At 35.9% G+C, this 19,788-nt stretch overlaps 1 protein-coding gene across 1 annotated transcript in view; it reads left to right on the top strand.

Moving 5' to 3' along the window:
- The window catches only part of ANO3 (anoctamin 3), a 188,790-nt gene that overhangs the window by 145,721 nt on the left and 23,281 nt on the right, over positions 1-19,788 (top strand). The window contains exons 16-19 of the mRNA XM_049649103.1: positions 474-638; positions 12,655-12,691; positions 15,813-15,924; positions 16,677-16,734. Of these exons, the coding sequence (XP_049505060.1) occupies positions 474-638; positions 12,655-12,691; positions 15,813-15,924; positions 16,677-16,734 (372 nt within the window). The remainder of the gene's footprint in view (positions 1-473; positions 639-12,654; positions 12,692-15,812; positions 15,925-16,676; positions 16,735-19,788) is intronic.

Raw genomic sequence — 19,788 nt, 5'->3', positions numbered from 1 at the left:
TTGGATTCCATGTTTAGAAGGAAGTTCTAAGATACCAACTTATTTTGCAACCCTCAGAGCGCAAGAAACCATATCCAGCTCAATACCTTGGTACTACATACTATTAAACAAAATTAAAATCACGGCGAGTCATGAATGATTGCAAAGACAATTTGGGCATATCTTTAAATAAAACACTCTTTCAGAGAAACAAAAATCATCTAAGATAAAATGGATATTTTTTGTGTTTCCCTGAAATTTATTAAGACTAAGCATTCCACTTGAAAGTGGAAATTTGAGCAACTTAAATCTTACAATATGTATTTTGACTCTAATGTAACTCAATCCCTTAAAACAAAAAAAAAATGATGTATTCTTTCTTGGAAAAGGCAACTCCTTTAGCTCTGTGGGGGCAGTATATTAATCTATGGTATTGCTTTTGGTTTGTGAATTATGCAAAATATGGATGTCTCCTCTGGTCTCCCATATTGTAGATTTCTTTGGTGATCACTGCAGTGTTTGCTGTTGTCGTGTATCGCCTGGTTGTCATGGAACAGTTTGCATCATTCAAGTGGAATTTCATCAAACAACACTGGCAATTTGCAACATCAGCTGCTGCTGTCTGTATCAATTTTGTAATCATTATGGCACTGAATCTTGTAAGTGTTTACAGTTTTCAATAGGCGAAAAGGCATGGGTAGGGGAGAAGTCTGTTTCCTTCATGCTTGGATTGTATTTACAGGAATCCAAAATGAGACCAGCAATGCAACTCAGTTTAGCAGAAACAAAGTTCATCTATGTGGTGTGGATAATGGATTTTTTAAATTAAAATAAATAATGGTTGTACTGTCATCCTTTCCTTTGACTTTATAGTCTTGATTAGTGAAAACTTCCATTCTAGCGTGTCTAGTGTGGACTAGAAAAGGTGCTATGCTCTTTTCATTCAAATAAGGGATTTTTTGGGTTCAAAAACCATTCCAAAAAACTGAACCTCAGTGGAGAATTTGTTACAAAGATATAGAAAAATCTATTCGAAATAGAAAGCTTGTTATCTCCAAGGCTTAATGTGATATAGAAAATAGCTACTCTATTTCTTTCCTGGGTCTAAGCATTTTTCTCCTTCCTTTCTTCCTTCCTTCCTCCCTTCCTCCCTTCCTTCCTTCCTTCCTTCCTCCCTCCCCTCCTTCCTTCTTTCCTTCCTCCATCCTTCTTTCCTTCCCTCTTTCCTTCCTTCCTAATTTCCGTCCTTCCTTTCTTCTATCCACCCATCCTTTTTCTTTCTCTTTTCCTCTTCCTTCCTTTCTTCTTTCTTTCTTTCTTCCTTTTTCAGTTCTTCTGTTTGCATGTCTACCCTCTTTTATCAAGAAATGTCTGCCTTTACTTAACCATGACCCATCTTTCTCTCATAGCCGCCAGGGATGCTGTGGTATTGCGATGATTTTATCTTCTTTGGCTCTAACTACATGACCATGTTGGTCAGGTTTCCATAGTCCATTTAACTGAAATTATCTACTATTTCAATGTACTAATTTCTCAGAGACAGCATCTGATTGGTTCAACATCATGTCCACTGATTGACTTGTGACCTATATGGATGAGAGGACATTATTATGCCTAGGTCCACATTTTCAGCAAGGACTATGGGTGGGGTCCTATTTTCTCTGAAGACAGGAGGCACTGTTTAGCACACTTAGGATAATCTCTGTCCTTTAATTATTCCAACAATGACACAAGACCAGTATTCTCTCCATTATGTAAATAAGGAAACGGATTTGGAGAGTTTAAATAACTTGTCCTAGATCATACATATACTAAGTGTTAATGCTGATATATTTACATCATGAGATAATTTTTGTAGATATATGAGCAATATACAAATAACGATGTTGATATTATATACAGGTAATGTGCATTTGGTTCCAAATATAGATTGACACAGATGTTTTGCGTGTTTAGACTGGAGAGGGCTAGGTCCATTTAAAATAATCAGGAAAGATTTTCAAAGAAAAGTGAAAAGTGATTGTGATAAGTAAGTTTTAATGCAAGGATGATAGTTAATATTTCCTACTGGGATCAGCTTTCTTCAGATTAATTTTTCTGGTAGAAGGAAAATACTGTTTGCAGTCTCTCCAAATAAACCACATAATATATTTAATTTATGTCCTTGGCTCATACATTAAAGTAAATAATAAACACTGAAAAAAATAAAATACGAAGATGGGGAGGCATGGATGGTAATGTATGTAAGGTACTATAGGTTGCACACTGCACAAGTCACTACATTGAAGGAGGAGCCATTCATGGCATAGATGTAGGTTTTTATATTTATGATTATACTCTTCTGGTAGACAGTGAAAGATCTTGGTTCTAACAAAATCAATTTGTTATGACAATTTTACAGTAAACAAAGATTATTTGGATTGGCTTCATTATGTGAGGAAAAGGAGGCTAAATAAATGATGTGTTTATTTCTAGGGAACACAAGCAACCAACCAGTCTGGTCTTAAATTGACTTTGTTTTTTTATTTTTAGTAGGTTAGTTGACATAAAAATGATTGTCCAGAGTCCTGCTATCTAGGATGACCTTACAGGCAAGTAGGGACATGGAAAACACTGAAGAATGAATGTTATCATAGTCAAAGCACAGAGGGCTTTGAGTAAAATGGGAAAGAAACCACACACTGCCCCTTAAATTGGTGGGGTTGTGATGGTGTATCAGAAGACTCCATGCAAAGAGGACAGGGTACTTATTCTGATGAGCCAAGAAAGAGCAGAAAGTGGATTGTCATTTGGGGAAATTCAACCCACAAATGTACAGAACCACAGAAGTGCATATTCTTTGTTCTAAGGGAATGGTAAGGGGTGTCTATAAAACATAAATTTATTGGAGAATGAAGAAAGAGAAATTAGAAAAGTAGATCAGTGCCTAGCTGTGGAGATCTGGAATAGCATGTAAATAATTTGGACATCATCTTTTTTTTCTTTTTTCTTCTTGTGAGCAGTGGGGAGCTACTGGGTATTTGATAGGTGAATAACCACTAATTAGTGTACCTAATAAGATACACTTACAGATACGAAAGACATTAAAATATTAGAATATTGTATTATGTAATCACTATGCTGATTAATTTTAGAATTCTCAGGAAAAATGTCAGGTTCTCTGGAAAAAAAAGGTATGTTCAAAACTCCTAAAAGTAAAAGTAGATATCCTGAGTACATTATCAAACATGGAAAAAATTGGAAAAATAATGATTACAAAAAAGTAATGCTATGTCATCTAAAACACTGTATTAAGAAGATGTTCTTTTGAATTTTAAGTAAAAAGATGATAATTTCCTGTTTTATAAATTAATCCCAAATTTAGACAAAGATGTAATGATTGATGAACAAACATAAACCTGATTTTAAAAATATATCTGGCAAAGATAGTATCGAAAATCAAACTAATGAGCAATTACAGCTACACAGATAAAAATCCCAAGTATACATAAAAATGTTATCAGGAGTTATCTCTGAAAAGTACTGGTGATTATTTTCTTTACATATTGTCTAATGGTAAACATAGTTTGCATTTTCACGTTTTTTTTACAATAAGCTTATTTTCCATTTAAAACTAGTAAAAGATAAATATTTGATATTAATTTCTGATATGTTAAATAAATCATAAATGATGGCAGGCCAAGATTTATGTAGAAGGATAGGTTTTTATTGTATTATTTAAAGTAGTAAATATTGGCAACAGACCCCTTAAATGAGCAAAAATAAGAGAATATTAATTCAAGTTCTATATAATGGAACATAATATAACCAAGTAAAATGCTATTTTAATATTATTTAAGGACATGACATGCAGATACATACAAAGCATCTACAACTGCACTTGATTTCCATTAGAACATACCTGCATTTTTAAACTATAAAGGAGTAACAATAAAATGTTGACACTGTAAGGAATGGCAATAAAATGTGGTTATCTCTCAATAGTGGGATAATAATTTGATTTAGTGTAACCTTTTTGGTTCTTTCAAATATTTATATGTAGATTTTTACTTATAATCAGAAAAAAAGAATCTTTACTTTAAAACATTCTACCATGACATAAAATTTGGAACAAATTAGAAATGGAATGCACTTTATTTTTACTCTATATATGAGTCATCCATAAAACCACACCCACCCAGGTAGCAAACTTGGGTCACTTTTTAAATTTTGTCTTTCACTGCATAGAGAGAAGGTTTATCAGTGGCTGAGCCGCTTGCCAGCACACGTGCGTGAGCGCGCACACACACACACACACACACACACACACACTCTTCCCTCTGTTCCCATGTGTGCCCCCTGCCCTTCCCCTGCCCTCTGAATACTGCCCAGGCTCTCATCACTTTGTGGTATCTCTCCTCAGTTTGGTGTCTGAATAAAAAGCAGTGGACACAGGATAGAAGCAAAGCAAAGATTTGCACTTGATCTTTGTGATCCTAGCCATGCCACAAACATCTCTGAGCGTTCAAATGAGGGTGATAAAACTAACGCATAGGAGTATTGAAAGATTAAGTGAGATCTTCTAGTATGTGGATGGGTCTCAATAAATGTTAACCTTTTTCCTATTTGCTTCTCTTCAATATTTTAAAATTTTATTTCTGTTTATAAGTCTATATACACCCCATTGTCTTTATTGCAAAATACCAACATTTTCTTTAATTTTTCCCTTTCTTTTCATCTTTAAATGATAGAGTTTATTTATTAACCTTCAGTCCGATATAGGAATGCCAATAATCTTTTCTTTGTTCTTTTTAAGCTCTTCAAACCACATCTCATTTATTTATAATTTTTTCACTTTTTTTCTTTAAATATTACCTATTACTCATTCATAAATTTCTAAGTACTCAGAGTTGTCTGTAGAAAGGGAATCACTTCTAACATGTTGTATTATGTCTTTTGATCCAATGTACGTCTAAAATATAAGAAAATTTGAAATATTTGATTGGTTCATGCAAAAATCATACCACTGGGCTAATTTTCAGTAGTCTTACTTCTTTTTAATGAATTTTTTCCTTTCTGAAGTCTATTATTTTTATCTTTTTTAGTTTTAAATTAAAAAATACATTGTTGCTATATAATGTACTGACAGTATGAAAACATTAAAAATAATAAGAAAAGTTGCTATTTTTTACCCAAAATTCCACCATTGTCCCATCCAACCATAAACTCATTGTACCCATTGGAGGTCATCAATGTTAATGGTTTCATTTCTGTTTATTCCCCTCACCGTCAAGTGTTAGTGCCTTCAAAAGAGTACCCTGTGTTCCTGTGTTTGACAGTTTGTTCCAAAGACCTACTGGTCTTCAAAAATATCTTAAGTGAATTAATGAACTGGGCTAATATTTTTGAAGATGGAAATTATTACATAGACAAAGAAAATGAAGAAACCCAATGTGTATCATTAATTTATGCTTGGGAAGGCAAGCATGACACTTCTGGGAACAGAACCTCCAGGTCCAGGGTTCAATCCTTAATTTCCACCTATCTTTTCAGTTAAGCTGAAGAACTTGTCATGATCAGAACCTATAGTTGAATAAAATAGGACCCTTTACCTTCATACATTTTCCTTACAAAAGGATTCTATTTTCACCAAAAATTCAAGAAATTGAAATTTTGCTGCTGTTTCCCTTGGTGTACCAAACTCCAATTTCATATTATTCCAGGTGCTGCTGAATGACCAATCCCTTAAGCTCTGACTCTGCCCCATTTCCAACCCCCAACCCCAGTTATCATCCCTTCCCTAGAATAACAATGAACCCACATACACACAGTCTTCTCTCTCATAAGCTTCAGATACAATTTGTTCTCACTGAGTTTGTACATTTAATGAGGTTCAATATATTCTTTACTCCAAAGTACTGCATTTTACAGATAACAAAGGCCGAACTAGATGGAGTGAATCTCTAATTGTAGAAATAAGATCTCCGGAGGCCGATGAGGATAGCATTATTTTTGTCATAAAAACAATCTTTTGAGATTCTCAAAATCCCACTAGCTCTACTTAATTAATACAGGAGCCCATGTAACTACCTAGTACTATAGCTCATCCGTTGTTCCTGAGAGAAGACAAAACTGACTTTCTTTTTTTCAAATGTTTATTTCAAATGTTATTCAAATGTTGGGAATTTTGACATAAAGATTTAGAGATTGTTGGAGGTGAACTAAGCTGTAAAATTTCTCCTTTGCCCTTGCCACTAACTTAGGAAAAGATTTTTTAAATGGATTTAGCATAAAGGAATTGAACTACAAAGCCAACTCAACAAATGTGAAAAGAATGTCCTATTCCTCTGATTTAATCAGTATAAAACCATAATGCCCTTCTGAATTTATGTATTCCCCCCCTACTCAAGATATTAAGGCACTTCACATTATTTAACAGCCCATCTAATTTACCTGAACCCACGGGGTCTTAATCAAATAAACATAAATTAAAACCATTAATCTTAAAATGTCAACACTTTAAAAAAATAACACCACCAAAAAGAATGACCTAGAATACCAAACACTACCATCTGTTATTTTTGGACAAACACTAAATATGCAGCACATAAAAATGTGCTTTTTGTTTCTTAATAGCTAGACTGTGTGATCCTTGTGCTACCATAGCCTCCAAATGAGCATTTGGCGTCAAAATAGTCTACTAATCTCATAGGCTTTTCAGCTATAATACATGTGCATGAAATTATTAAATATAGGCATGGCAAAGCCGTTTCAATCAGTCTAACAATTTTTTAAATCAGAAACTTTTAATATTTAACGTACACAGCCAGAAATCTTAAGACATTCATGCATTTGTTTTGTCTCTTTCATCGCGTCAATGACTGTTGTGACTTCTGCTTCTGTAACATCTCTCTTACCAATTCCCTACTCACCATTCTCACTTCTACTTCCTTAGTTCAGCTACTTGTAATTTCTAGCTTGGACCATTGCAGTAGCTTTCTCACTGGTTAGTCTTCCTGTCTTTGTTTTTCAACTCTTTTCATCTCCCTTGCCCACTGCTCTTAGAAGGATCTTTCTAAATTGCAGATTTGGTCATTTTATTTTGTACTTGAAACTGCTTAACAGGTTTCCATTGCCTCTAGTATAAATTCTAAATGTATTAGCAAGGCATGGAAGACTTGATTATTTAAAGTCAGTTTTCCTTTCTCTTCTTGTCTAAAGTTGGGCCTCACTCCCTCCCTTTCAAACCACTCTTCTCGCTCCCTGGCATTTTACTTTTTCACAACCATATCTCTTGGTTCAGCCTATAAAACCACTCCAGCCTACAAAACCATTTCTGCTTGCTCCCTGGCATTTTACTTTTTCACAACCCTATCTCTTGGTCCACAGTGCTTCCTCTATTTACCTTTTTAATTTCTTTTATCTCCTTGGAAGCTATTTCTTTATCTATGAAAATTCCAGTAAAGGATCATTTCCTTCCATAAAGCTTTTTCTCAATCCAAAATGTAGAATCAAATAATCTCTTCTTTGTGTTTATTTTTCTCACAAGGTGCTTGGACATGCCTATTCTCCCTCCTTATCAGACTCCCTTGATAGAATTAAACAATGCCTCCTGTAAATGCTCTCCTGTTACAGTGCTTGGAGCATGACTTTTCTCCCACTATCAGGGTGTAAGCTCCTTATGAGCGGGCCTCCTCACTTTTCTATCTCCAGGTCTTTTGCCTATGTCAAAAAGATATTTATAATATATTCTTCAAATAAATTTTAAATACCCTGTTCTCTAAATTTTCTAGCATCTTGAATATTATTCACATTGCAGAAATCTTAGCATCTTGGATAATTGCTCAAAGTTATTTTTGTTATTGGAATTATATTTTCAATGTCTTTCAAGTTTGCAGCACTCATTAGTTTCATTCAAGCTAATAATTAAAAAGAATATACATCCTCTAAGGTTTCAAAACAAATGGATCATAGCATTCCTAAATAAATATTCCATTTGGGATAAAAATATGGGTGAAAATAATTAAAATTTGATCACAAGTCCATTCTACAGATCATGAAAATACTGAAGAATGTTTCCTGTTCGTACTATGCCTTCAAATCACCTGGAACACTTGAAAAACTAGAGATTTCTGAGTCCCATTTAGAATCTCCTGTGTAGAGCTAGGAAATCTGTATATAAAACAAAATATTCAAAAATATTTTCTAAGTGAGTCTGATCCAGCCAGTCTCTAAAATGCCATTAGGAAATCACCAATTTAAAGGATCTGAGGTAATTTTGATACATAGCCAAGATCAGAAACTACATTTTCAAAACTAAATCGCAAATAATTTAACAACAATTAAAACTTCAACATATTATTTTAACATCTCTTTACCAGGTATACAGCTAAAAATCCACAAAACCAGAATTTGAAACCAGGAGTTACTCTTCACTAATCCCATCCTTTTTGTCCTTTATGTTGCTGCCCTGAATGCTATACTACTTAAAGGTACCGTAAGTAGCAGGGTTACTATTATATCAGGTAATATTTCCAAGAAGATTTTAATGAAAATTAAAAATGTGCAGGGATACCTGTGTGTCTCAGTGGGTTGAGCATCCAACTCTTGATTTTGGCTTAGGTCAGGATCTCAGGGATGAGATAAGATAAGACAAGACAAGTTAAGATAATTTTTGAAAAATAGAAATTAAAAAATGCTTAAATGTGCAAGTATTCCAAAATGTACATTCTTGTTGCCTGGCAATCAAATCTTAATTAAAGAATAGGTGACAGTAGCATGACAGCTGTCTGGTCTCATGATTAATGTGTAATTTTAAAGAGAAAATAGAAACATCACTGAAGAAATACTCTTGTAGTTTGAAATATCTGGGATTAAGCCAGTTAAACTATTTCAACATTGTCAACAAAAGAATGAGATTTTTGATATTCTTCTTTCCATTTTAAAATTTTTGTACCCTTTGTACACTATCACCAAAAAAAAAAAAAAAAAGATAATTCAAAATACATTTAACTAAAGTATTCCATGTTGATTCTGGACTCTTTCACATGAGAGATTTATTTCCATCTCTAGATTTGAGAACATCCATTCTTATGTTTCTCTCATGGGCCTAACCACTGAAGACCTCAAATGTACCTAACTTCTTTAACACTTGGTTACCAATTACAATGCAAATAGGTTATTGTGGAATAGGGTGGATCAAAGGATTGGACCACACCTCTTAATGTGGAAAAGAGGTAATGCCAAATGACTCATTTAATAAGAGGACCAGCTTTTTAAAAAAAAATTAGTTTGTTCATGTCTATATCCATGGTTTCTAGAAATTCAGAAAGGTAGAATTGAATTCTACAGACCTTACTATGGACTACCAGGCCCTGAAAAATGGTTTCCTTCTGAGACCTCTCTAACTCCTTTCTTACTACCTTGCTCCTTTACTGCCTCCCCTCCTGATCCTTCAACATCCTTGCCCTTTAACACACCAAATGTGTCCAATCTCAGGGCGCTCCCACTTCCTATTTCTGCTCACTTCCAAGGTAGTGAGCTCAGATCTCTTCTTGGCTCCCTCCCTCACTTCACATATGAGCTCTATGCTCAATTGTTGCCTTCTCAGAGATGTTTTCCTGACCACACTATAAAATAATACTATTTAATACACTATATAATACACCATAAAATAATAAGGGTGCCCACCACCCTTCTCTATGTACACAGCCTCCTGTATTTTCCCTTTGGGTACTATTCTTTTCCTGACCAATTGCATATTTGTTTGTCATTTGTCTGTAACCACTGGTATGTAAGTTCCATGAAACTGGAGACTGTGTGTGTCTGTTTACTGTGTTCTTTTTTTTTTTTTAATGTTTATTATTGAAGGAGAGACAGAATGTGAGTGGGGGAGGGGCAGAGAGAGACTAGCCACAGAATCCACAGCAGGCTCCAGGCTTCAAGCTGTCACCACAGAGCCTGATGTAAGGCTCAAACTCACACACCGTGAGATAATGACCTGAGCTAAAGTCAGATGCCCAACCGACTGAGCCACTCAGGCACCCCTGTTTACTGTGTTCTTAAACACTATCTGGCCCATTAGAAATTCCTCATAATTAATATAACATAATTTAACATAATTAACATAATTAATATATATGACCAAGAGAGTTTCAGCTTACTGAATGCACTAGAGAGTGATGGCTAGAAGTATAGGTTCTCCAGGGCCTCTGGGTGGATTAGTTAAACGCCCGACGTCTGGTTTTGGCTCAGGTCATGCTTGATCTCAGTCTGTGGGGCTCCATGCTTGACAGTACAGGGCCTGCTTGGGATTCTCTCTCTTGTGTTTCTGCCCCTCCCTCTCTCCCTCTCTCAAAATAAATAAATAAACTTTAAAAAAAGTACAGCTTCTCCGACAAGAGATCTATATATATAATGCACATATATAGTGTAGTGACCACAACAATTGTCCCTGAACTTCCCTATTCTCTCTTCCCCCATATACATATCCATTCCCACCTTGCACGTGTGTGTGCACGTGCACGCGCGCACACACACACACACACACACACACACAGCCCATGATTGCTTGCATACAGCATACAGTTAGATATATCTAATTATGGTTTCTTCCTGCATTTTGTAGTTTTGGAGTTAACAAGTCAGTGTGCAGGAGTTGACTTTGTAGCTCATCATCATGGTGGTGCCAGTTAGCTACCATCTGGGCCTTCGATGATGCAGGTTCTCAAGTACCCCAGAAAGCTTTCCAAGACAATATTTCCAGAGGTGACACAGCATTTCTGTGATTTATAACATTCTTCCAAAGATTACTGTAATCCACTGGGGGCATCTCCTATGGATATTTCCATTGCAGGGAAACAGGTTCTGTGTGCCAGGTGTTAGGACAAAAATCAGAAATGGTTTCTGGGACAAGGCACAGGATAAATGGTACAAGAGAACCGTAATAGTAACTCCTGACTTGGCTATTAGTTTAGTAGTGTTACTTAGGCAAGGTACCTGACGTTCTAAACATTGGTTTCCTGTTCTGTAAAATGGGGATAATTATACCTATTTGATAAAATTGTTGTAAGGATCACATTAAATAATATTATATCTGAAGCACTGCTTGGCACCAGCCAAATACTCTAAATGGCAGTTATTTAAGTACAATTTTCTTTCACTCTCTATGAGGGCACTGAATTTAGTGCTAGAAGCACAGTACTGTGGAAGTACTATTTGTTGATTTGTAAGTCTATCCTGTCAAACTGCTTTGGAGTGTGGATTCTATAATCATCTTACTTGATAAATGGGGCTTGGAAAAGAACATGTGAAGACAATTTTGGTACTCATGAATTCAAGGTAATCTTGTTCTAAAATTTAAAAAAAAATCACAGTTTGTGTATATAGCTAAAAATTAAAACAAAAACCACAACAAACTGCACAAGAGGTAGAATGAGACTGTTTATACTCAATATAATCTTTCTGGCTCAGGATAGCTCTTCAGAGGAAGAAGCATAATCAAGCAGATTATGAATAATCACAATAGTTTTAGTGAAAGAACTGTTAGGGAAAGTAAACAACTTTTAGAGTGTCCAGATACCTACCTATTAATTTGGCATGCCAACAGGTAGAGTTCCTGGAATTTATAATCTGAAGAATAATGTGTTGAATTATGGGGTTATGTAGTTATATTGACATGTACCCACATATACCCACAAGCACACACTACCTTTCTGCCTGTAGCGTATTTGTTTTCTGCAATATGTTTACTTGGAATTTTGGGAAATATGTTTCCTCTCCTTAAGTCTGTATGAGTGATGGACTGGGTAAGAGGAGAAGTGGGAGGGTGGCAGAAGGTGAAAACTGTTACCACAAAACTCAGTTGTGCTTGTAACTTACTTTTGGATTCCACAGATTTTACTTACCAGTCTTATTGTAACACCAAACCTGTTCTGTTCTTTAGGAATGCAAACTACCACACACTGTTTGTCTTAGCTTGAAAATTCTTTGTCAATAATAAAGAATCTAAATTTCCACTTAGAATTCCAGTATAGTTAAAATATATATAACTTGGTGATCAAATCCCAGATCAGCCATTGATTAGTTGAATGACTTTTGTTAAAAAAATATTTTTAGTTTTTTAAAGTCTCATTTCCTTGATTTATAAAATGGAAATAAAGATAGCTACCAGAAAAGACTTATTACTACAGAAACCAAGTGTGTCTGTATGTATATATACACATATTTATAACATGTTTATATTACACATTATACATCTTTAGTGTGTGTGTGTGTGTGTGTGTGTGTGTGTGTCTGTGTGTGTGTAAAGCACCACATAGTAAGTTTTAAAGCATGCTTCAGCTTAATTAAAAATGTAGCCACTTTGGGGCGCCTGGGTGGCTCAGTGGGTTGAACGTCCAACTTTGGCTCAGGTCAGGATCTCACAGTCCATGATTTGGAGTCCCGCATCTGGCTCTGTGCTGACAGCTCAGAGCCTGGAGCCTACTTTGGATTCTGTGCCTCCCTCTCTCTTTCTGCCCCTCCCCTGCTTGTACTCTGTCTCTCTTGCTCTCAAAAATAAATAAACATAAAAATTTTTTTAGAAATGCAGCCACTTTGTAGACTAGACTTTAGATCTTTCCTTGAATAGTGTAAATATCAGCCTCTTCTAGAAGAAAAGAAATAACATTCACTATTTGTTTTCTTTTATTACAGGCTTACGAAAAAATTGCTTACCTTCTCACCAACTTAGGTAAGTCCTTTGTTTTTACCTCGTTCCCTAGTTAAAGAGTAACATATGGACATATCAGTCTGTAGTTGCTTTATGTATTTTAGCATTTTTTAATGTTTATTTATTTTGAGAGAGAGAGTGTGAGAGCACGTGCAAGCTGGGGAGGGGCAGAGAGAGAAGGAGAGAGAAAATCCTAAGCAGACTCCGGGCTGTCAGAGCAGAGCCCAGTGTGGGGCTGGATCCCACCAACCGTGAGATCATGACCTGAGCTGAAATCAAGAGCCCGGACGCTCAACCAACTAAGCCACCCAGGCACCCCTATTTTAGTATTTTAATATCAACTTCAGTTTTATAAATTGTCAATCAAAATGAAAGACATGCATGGAAGGTTGGAGCATTCTGTATAACTACAGAGAGGCAGTTTATGTAGTTAGCACACCTAGTTCTCCCTACATGGAAGTGCTTTTTCCCTACCTTAGCAGGTCTTTGGGCTTTCCCCCAAATATTTGTTTTTACCAAAATGTTGTACTATATGTACACAAATTAAAAGGCAAAATAGTATTAAGAAATTTATAAGTAAAACCAGTACTCTGCCACATTACCCATTCTGATTTTCCACTTTCCTGAGAGACTACTTTTTAATAATGTTAGTAATTTCTTTTGTTATTTCCTATCCTATTTCTAAATAATGTCTCTGACATTCTTAGATTTTTCAGCTTTGGGAAGCTATTGCCTTTCTATTCCAAATGACAAGAACTTAGATCTTAACATTATCTGCAGTGTTCTCTCCTCGCACACTTTCCTTCTGTCACATGTTATACACACATAATTTCGCCTCCTTCCAAAGCAGTTATAGTCAACAGATTTGGACTTTTGTAAAAATTTTTTTAATGTTTGTTTATTTGTGAGAGAGAGAGAGACAGACAGACAGAGTGTGACCAGGGGAGGGACAGAGACAGAGGGAGACACAGAATCCGAAGCAGGCTCCAGGCTCTGAGCTGTCAGTGCAGAGCCCTACCTGGGGCTCGAACCCGCGAACCATGAGATCATGACCTGAGCCAAAGTCAGATGCTCAACCGGTCAACTGACTGAGCCGCCCAGGCACCCCTCAACGAATTTCAACTTTAACTCAAATTAACAGTGTTTACATCATTGTTTTCTATATAACTGTTTTTATATATAAAGTATGGGGTGTACTATGATTGTTTCCTTTCTTATACAACCTTTATACTTTCATGATGCTAATAATAGCCCTTTTTCCTTGATTTTCTACATAGTTTCCTTAATTTATCCCAAACTTTCTGCCTCAACTCTGAATGGTCTCTAAACACATTCAAAAACATCAAGTACTCTACTCATTTTCTTTTCTTCTTAGAGTTACCCTCCCTGAACCCAGTGTTACTCCAGTCTCGAGGGCCTACCCTTGACAGCTCAGAGCCTGAAGCCTATTTCAGATTCTGTGTCTCCCTCACTCTCTGCCCCTCCTCTGCTTGTGGTCTCTCTCTCTCTCTCTCAAAAATAAACAAACATTACAAAAATTTAAAAATTAAGCCAACTGATGAAAAGAGTGTCAGTTTTGTCAGAAGTCAATTCAAGAACAAGAGCACACATATGAAGAAAATAATAAGAATAAAGTCACCATGTTAATATTAGGCAAACCAAAATTTAATATCTGTTTGAGTGAGAAAGAGAGATACTTCATACTGATGAACAGTCTACCAGGTCAGTACAATAGTCATGATTTGTCTATATCTTTTTATAAGGCTCCAAAATGTAGAAAGCAAAACATGATAGAAATTCCCCCCAAAATTGATGAAACCATACTCAAAATATAAGCCAGGACACAAAGCATTTGAATTTCATAACTAACAAGCTTCTCTTAAAATATATATAAATGGGATGCTCAACAAAAAATATACATGTTCTTTTCAAACACTTGATAACATAGACAAAATATATCCAAATAATTTGAAGGCAAGTGAAACTGCAGCTTTTTTGACCCAAAGCAGAAATCACACAGGAACGTTTGTGGATCATGACGCAATAAAATTAGAAGTGGAGAACCAAAAACAAACTACACAATGGGGATTTTTTTTAAAATCCATATTCTCATCTCTAAATAAGTTTTATGCTAAATTTGCAAACTGTTTGGAATGCAGCAGCGGTGAAAACACAACCAACCAAAACTTTGGAGCAACACAGGCTCTCCAGACTGCTGTCACTATGGCCCACCAACCAGTCAGCCTGGGGACCGCCCCACAGACCCCTGTCACTTCTGGCACATACTCTTGTTGGACTTGGACTCCCGCCAGACCAGTTCCCCTGTTCTGTGTCTGGATCATGCATACGTCGGGGCCCATCTTTTCCTGAGATCAGATCCCATCTATTTTCTATCCTTCTTGAATTCTTTAATTGTATGAAAATGCATATTAGCTGTGCATACAGCTCTTCTAGCCTTATTTGGATAGTGGGTGGGAGTAGAGGCTACAATACACACTGCCACCTTTATCCCATCTCTCTCATTATTTTTGTTTTGTTAAGAGTCATAGAAACATAGGACATAAGAATGGACAATGTTCTTGAAATCATCTTGCCTAATTCCTTGTTTCATAAACATTAAAATTGGTTGCAAAAAAAATGTAAAGAGATCCACTTGAGATCCCCAGAAAATTAGGTGTAAAGTTGAGATAGGAGCTCAGCTCTTATGACTGAGGTAGCCCTCTTTCCTTTTACCATTCCACTTCTGTCTGTGCAAAATATCCATTCTTTAAAGAACTCTGTGGATAATTTAGGTCCTTATTCTAGCATAGCCAGTTTGGGTGAAGGACTGATGCAATGTATATGGTTACTTCTAAATGACAATAGCAGAGAGAATCCTGAAAATCTTTATATATGAATAGCAGGCATTGTATTTTTGTAGCTCTGGAAAAAGTCTAAAGATTGTATCGTTGGATCCCTTTATCAACCCTGTACAGCAGATATCATCATTCACATTTTGCAGATGCTGACCTACAACTCAGTGATGCTGAATGTCTTGTAGAACTAGTAAATGTTCAGAACATGAACCTGGGGTTTCTGAGTCTATATCCATATTTCATGTTTTTCACCTCATCTATGTAAACATATCCTGTTTTCCTTTTAGAATATCCTCGAACAGAATCTGAGTGGGAAAACAGCTTTGCTTTGAAGATGTTCCTTTTCCAGTTTGTTAATTTAAATAGTTCTATCTTCTATATTGCTTTCTTTTTGGGGAGGTAAGTCAACTTTATGCATGTTGTCTTTGCAGAGTGAAAAAGATTGCCAACCGTTCCATTGCCAGTTTGTTAACAAGGGTGACAAATTCTTGTCCCCTGCCTTAGAAAACTACTAGTCAGTCTTCACATATGTTTCAATCAAAAGACTTCATTCAAAGTACAGGACAGGTGCCACTACCAATTAAAGTTGGCATAAAAAATAAAACCTGTGTGCCATGCTTGGGTTGAATGATGATTATCCAATCATCATTGATGGTTTTGTTAAATACGAAAATAATTTTTGTATAACCCTAGGTTATAGTTCCTTAGTGTGGAAACTTCTACCTATCACGATGACATCTTTTTCCCCTGTCTTTGCTGCACAATATGAAAAAGAAGCGTATTAAACTATGCTCAACACTCCAGCGGTACTGAAGCTAGAACCATTTTAAACTAAACAACTCAGCACATTACATTAATGTTCATTAGCTAGATGCACAGAACATTAAAGATCTACAGGTGAAAGTGGAAAATTTCCTTTGGCTGGTTTGTCTGTACTTTCTCACCCCACTGGCATGGCATTCACACACCACGTTTTTTTTCCTTTTTAAGTCAGGTACTTTGATGTGTAAGCATGGTCTAAGTCAGCAGTTCGGGGACAAGATGCCCCAGTGAACCTTGATGTCTACCTACACATGCACTTGTTGTGATGCATTAGATGTTCTTCAGTCAACCCCACATAAATGCTAATGAATTAAAATGCCTTTTTACAGATTTGTAGGCCACCCAGGAAATTACAATAAACTTTTTAACCGGTGGAGACTGGAGGAAGTAAGTAACCTTGTAAAGGTGGGTGTGGGCCTGGGAGTGGATATGGGTCAATGATCATAGAAGGGGAGTGGGTGGGAAGAGAGACACAGAGAAGTTGGGTACACGGAATTTCAGACGTGCTGAAGATGCTTTACTGGTAGAGAGTTCTTAAGGGTTCAGAAATGAAGGAACTACATCTTCCCAAAAAAAGGGTGTGAACTTAAAGGTTAAGCCCTAAAATCCTGACCTCAGCTCTTTAATTTTCTGTCAAATCCATTTCTTCATTCACAAAGCCCAGAAATTTAGCTCCAGGGATTTTTCACTTTGGGGGAATTATTATAATCTATTCCATGGGTTTTTGAACTTTTAAATATGTTAGGTTTCCTTTCAAGCAGGGAAACTTCATCCGAAAGAAATCTTACTTGAAACACCAATCTATAATTATGTAGATGTGTCTTCTAAGTCTCATAGTTTTGTGTTGATTTATAATATGGATGTTATAGAAACAAAAGGTCTAGTATTGCTAGATCACAGGGTTAAACACTCTATATATTGTCACTGAGACTGACAAATTGTCTTCCAAAATGCCAGTCCCTATAGCGTATGAGCCTGCTTCCTCAGACTTTTGCCAACAGAAACATTTTAATTTTTACCAATATAACATCTAAAAGATATCTCCTTTTGATTTCAGCTCCTTTAATTGCGAGTAAAGTGGAGAATATTTTTCATACGTTTGTTGGATAGTTTATATTTCTGTGTGTATGCGCTATTCTTGCTCATTTCCATTAGACTATTTTTCTCTGTCCTAATAATTTATAGACTAATAGGCTCTCATCTTTCAAATTTGCTGAAGATATGTTTCTCATTTTCTTGTATATCTTAATTTTGTTTTGATGCATTTTTTTAAAAACTAGAACATTTTTCAACTAAAATATCATTGCTGTTAATGACTTTGGGCATTTATATCATGCCAAATAATGTGTTTTTCATTCTGGAAATTAAAAAAGAAAAAGCCTCACACTTGTACTTTTCACTAATGTTGTTTTTTAAAATATTAACATCTTTGTTGCATTGGAAGTTTGTTTCTGTGTAAAGAATAATCAAGATTTCCCCCCACCCCAGTTAGCAGTCACATTTTTAAGTAATAATACATTTTTTCATCACTCAGCAAAATAAGATTTCAGGACTTATTATATTCTCCATCTTGAAATCATGACTATTTCTGAGCTCTGTTCTGTCTCATTGGTCATATGGTTTATTGCTTCTCTAGTTCAAAATTGTTTTAATTATTCTAATATAAAATCCAATTTAATATATGGTAGTATTAGTAGGAGAGGCTAACAAAGGATTCCCCGAGAAAACAGATACTTCCAGTCTCTATATAAAAATTTCTCCAAAACTCAGGGGAGTCGTCATTGATATTGTCTCCCTAGAGCCTTCTAGTTGATTGGAATATATGGAGAAAACCTAAAAGTTCCTGAGAACAACATGCTTTACATCATAGAAAACTGGTTCAAATGCTAACCTTGCTACTTATTAATTCTTTGCCCTTAATTTAATCCCTCTGAATATCTGTCTCCTCATCTGTAAAGTGGCAGTAGTAATACTTAGGTTGCAAAGTTGTTTATAGATAAGAGGCAATTTGCATAACACACTTAGCACAAGCCCTGGTCTTTGGAAGGCACTCTGATTGTAGCTGATAGTTATCAATGCTCTGTCTCCACAGCCACCTGGGTATTTTCCTCTCAGGCGAAGACAGATGAAGGCTTTCCATAACTCCAGGCCTCCAGGAAGTCCCCAAATCAAACTTGCAGTTTTCACTCATAGCCCAGATTATCCTATATCTGCTAAGAGGCTTTCATCTACCCAGTTTGGGACCCAAGGCTTACTTTTTACCAGGAGTGATCAACTGGATTTAGCAAAGGGCAGTGTGGGGAACCGAGTGGTACAGGCAGGTAGATCTGCATATTGATGCCATTTTAGGAACTGCTGTCACCAATAATTTTGTTCAGTTGGATACTTTTACTCTTAAATGTAAAATTATTGGAAGTCATGGTTCTTCTTTGGGAATCCCAGAGAAACAATCCCAATACTGGTGTCAAGAAAAATGTTTCATAACCATTGTAGACATTTTCCACAATATATATGGATGGCCGTATTTTCCAACAAATTATTATTTATTTTGAAAAAAATCAGTGAAATGAGAAATGTGAATTTGTAATAGACCCTAGAAATTCTAGAACTGTACACATAAATCTACTTAATGGAAGATAAAAATTGACTCTCTGAATTCAATCATACCACAAGCATTTATTGACACATACTCTATTCCAGCACCCTACTGGGTAATATGGGGTATGCAAATGAAGACGTCCTTTTCCTTGCTTGATGATGTTAATAGTTTTGAAGAAAAGAATATAGCCGTGTTAGATAACAAGTATTTTGTCTTTGGAGTCTGAAGATCCACATTCTAATTCAGTCCCACCCAAATGCATGATTTTAGTATCTCTAGGTCTCAGGTTTTTCTTTTGTAAATTGTGATAAGAATAACTATCTCAGTAGTATTGGTGATAGGAGGATAAAACTGGATCATGCATGTAAAATCCCTGGTACAAATAGTGGTAGCTTTTATAAACAAAGAAAAGTACCTCGGTTTTATTTAAAACATTTATGAATTGGCTATACTAACCTTTCTTCATACTGTGCTGTATAATATCTCACATAAACATGTTCTGTAAATCTGGGGCGCCTGGGTGGCTCAGTCGGTTAAGCCGCTGACTTCGGCTCAGGTCATGATCTCGCAGTCCGTGAGTTCGAGCCCTGTGTCGGGCTCTCTGCTGACAGTTCAGAGCCTGGAACCTGTTTCATATTCTGTGTCTCCCTCTCTCTCTGACCCTCCCCCGTTCATACTCTGTCTCTCCCTGTCTCAAAAATAAATAAACGTTAAAAGAAATTTAAATCATGTTATGTAAATCTATATAAAATGTTAATAATGGCTAATATTTAATGAGTGCTTACTATATGCCAGCACATTCCAGCAATTGTCCCTAACTGTTCTAGATGTATTAATGCATA

Source organism: Panthera uncia, chromosome D1 (assembly GCF_023721935.1).
Source record: "Panthera uncia isolate 11264 chromosome D1, Puncia_PCG_1.0, whole genome shotgun sequence".
Taxonomy (NCBI): Eukaryota; Metazoa; Chordata; class Mammalia; order Carnivora; family Felidae; genus Panthera; species Panthera uncia.
Note: the sequence above shows the minus strand (reverse complement) of the source record. Positions and strands in the feature narration are given on the sequence as shown.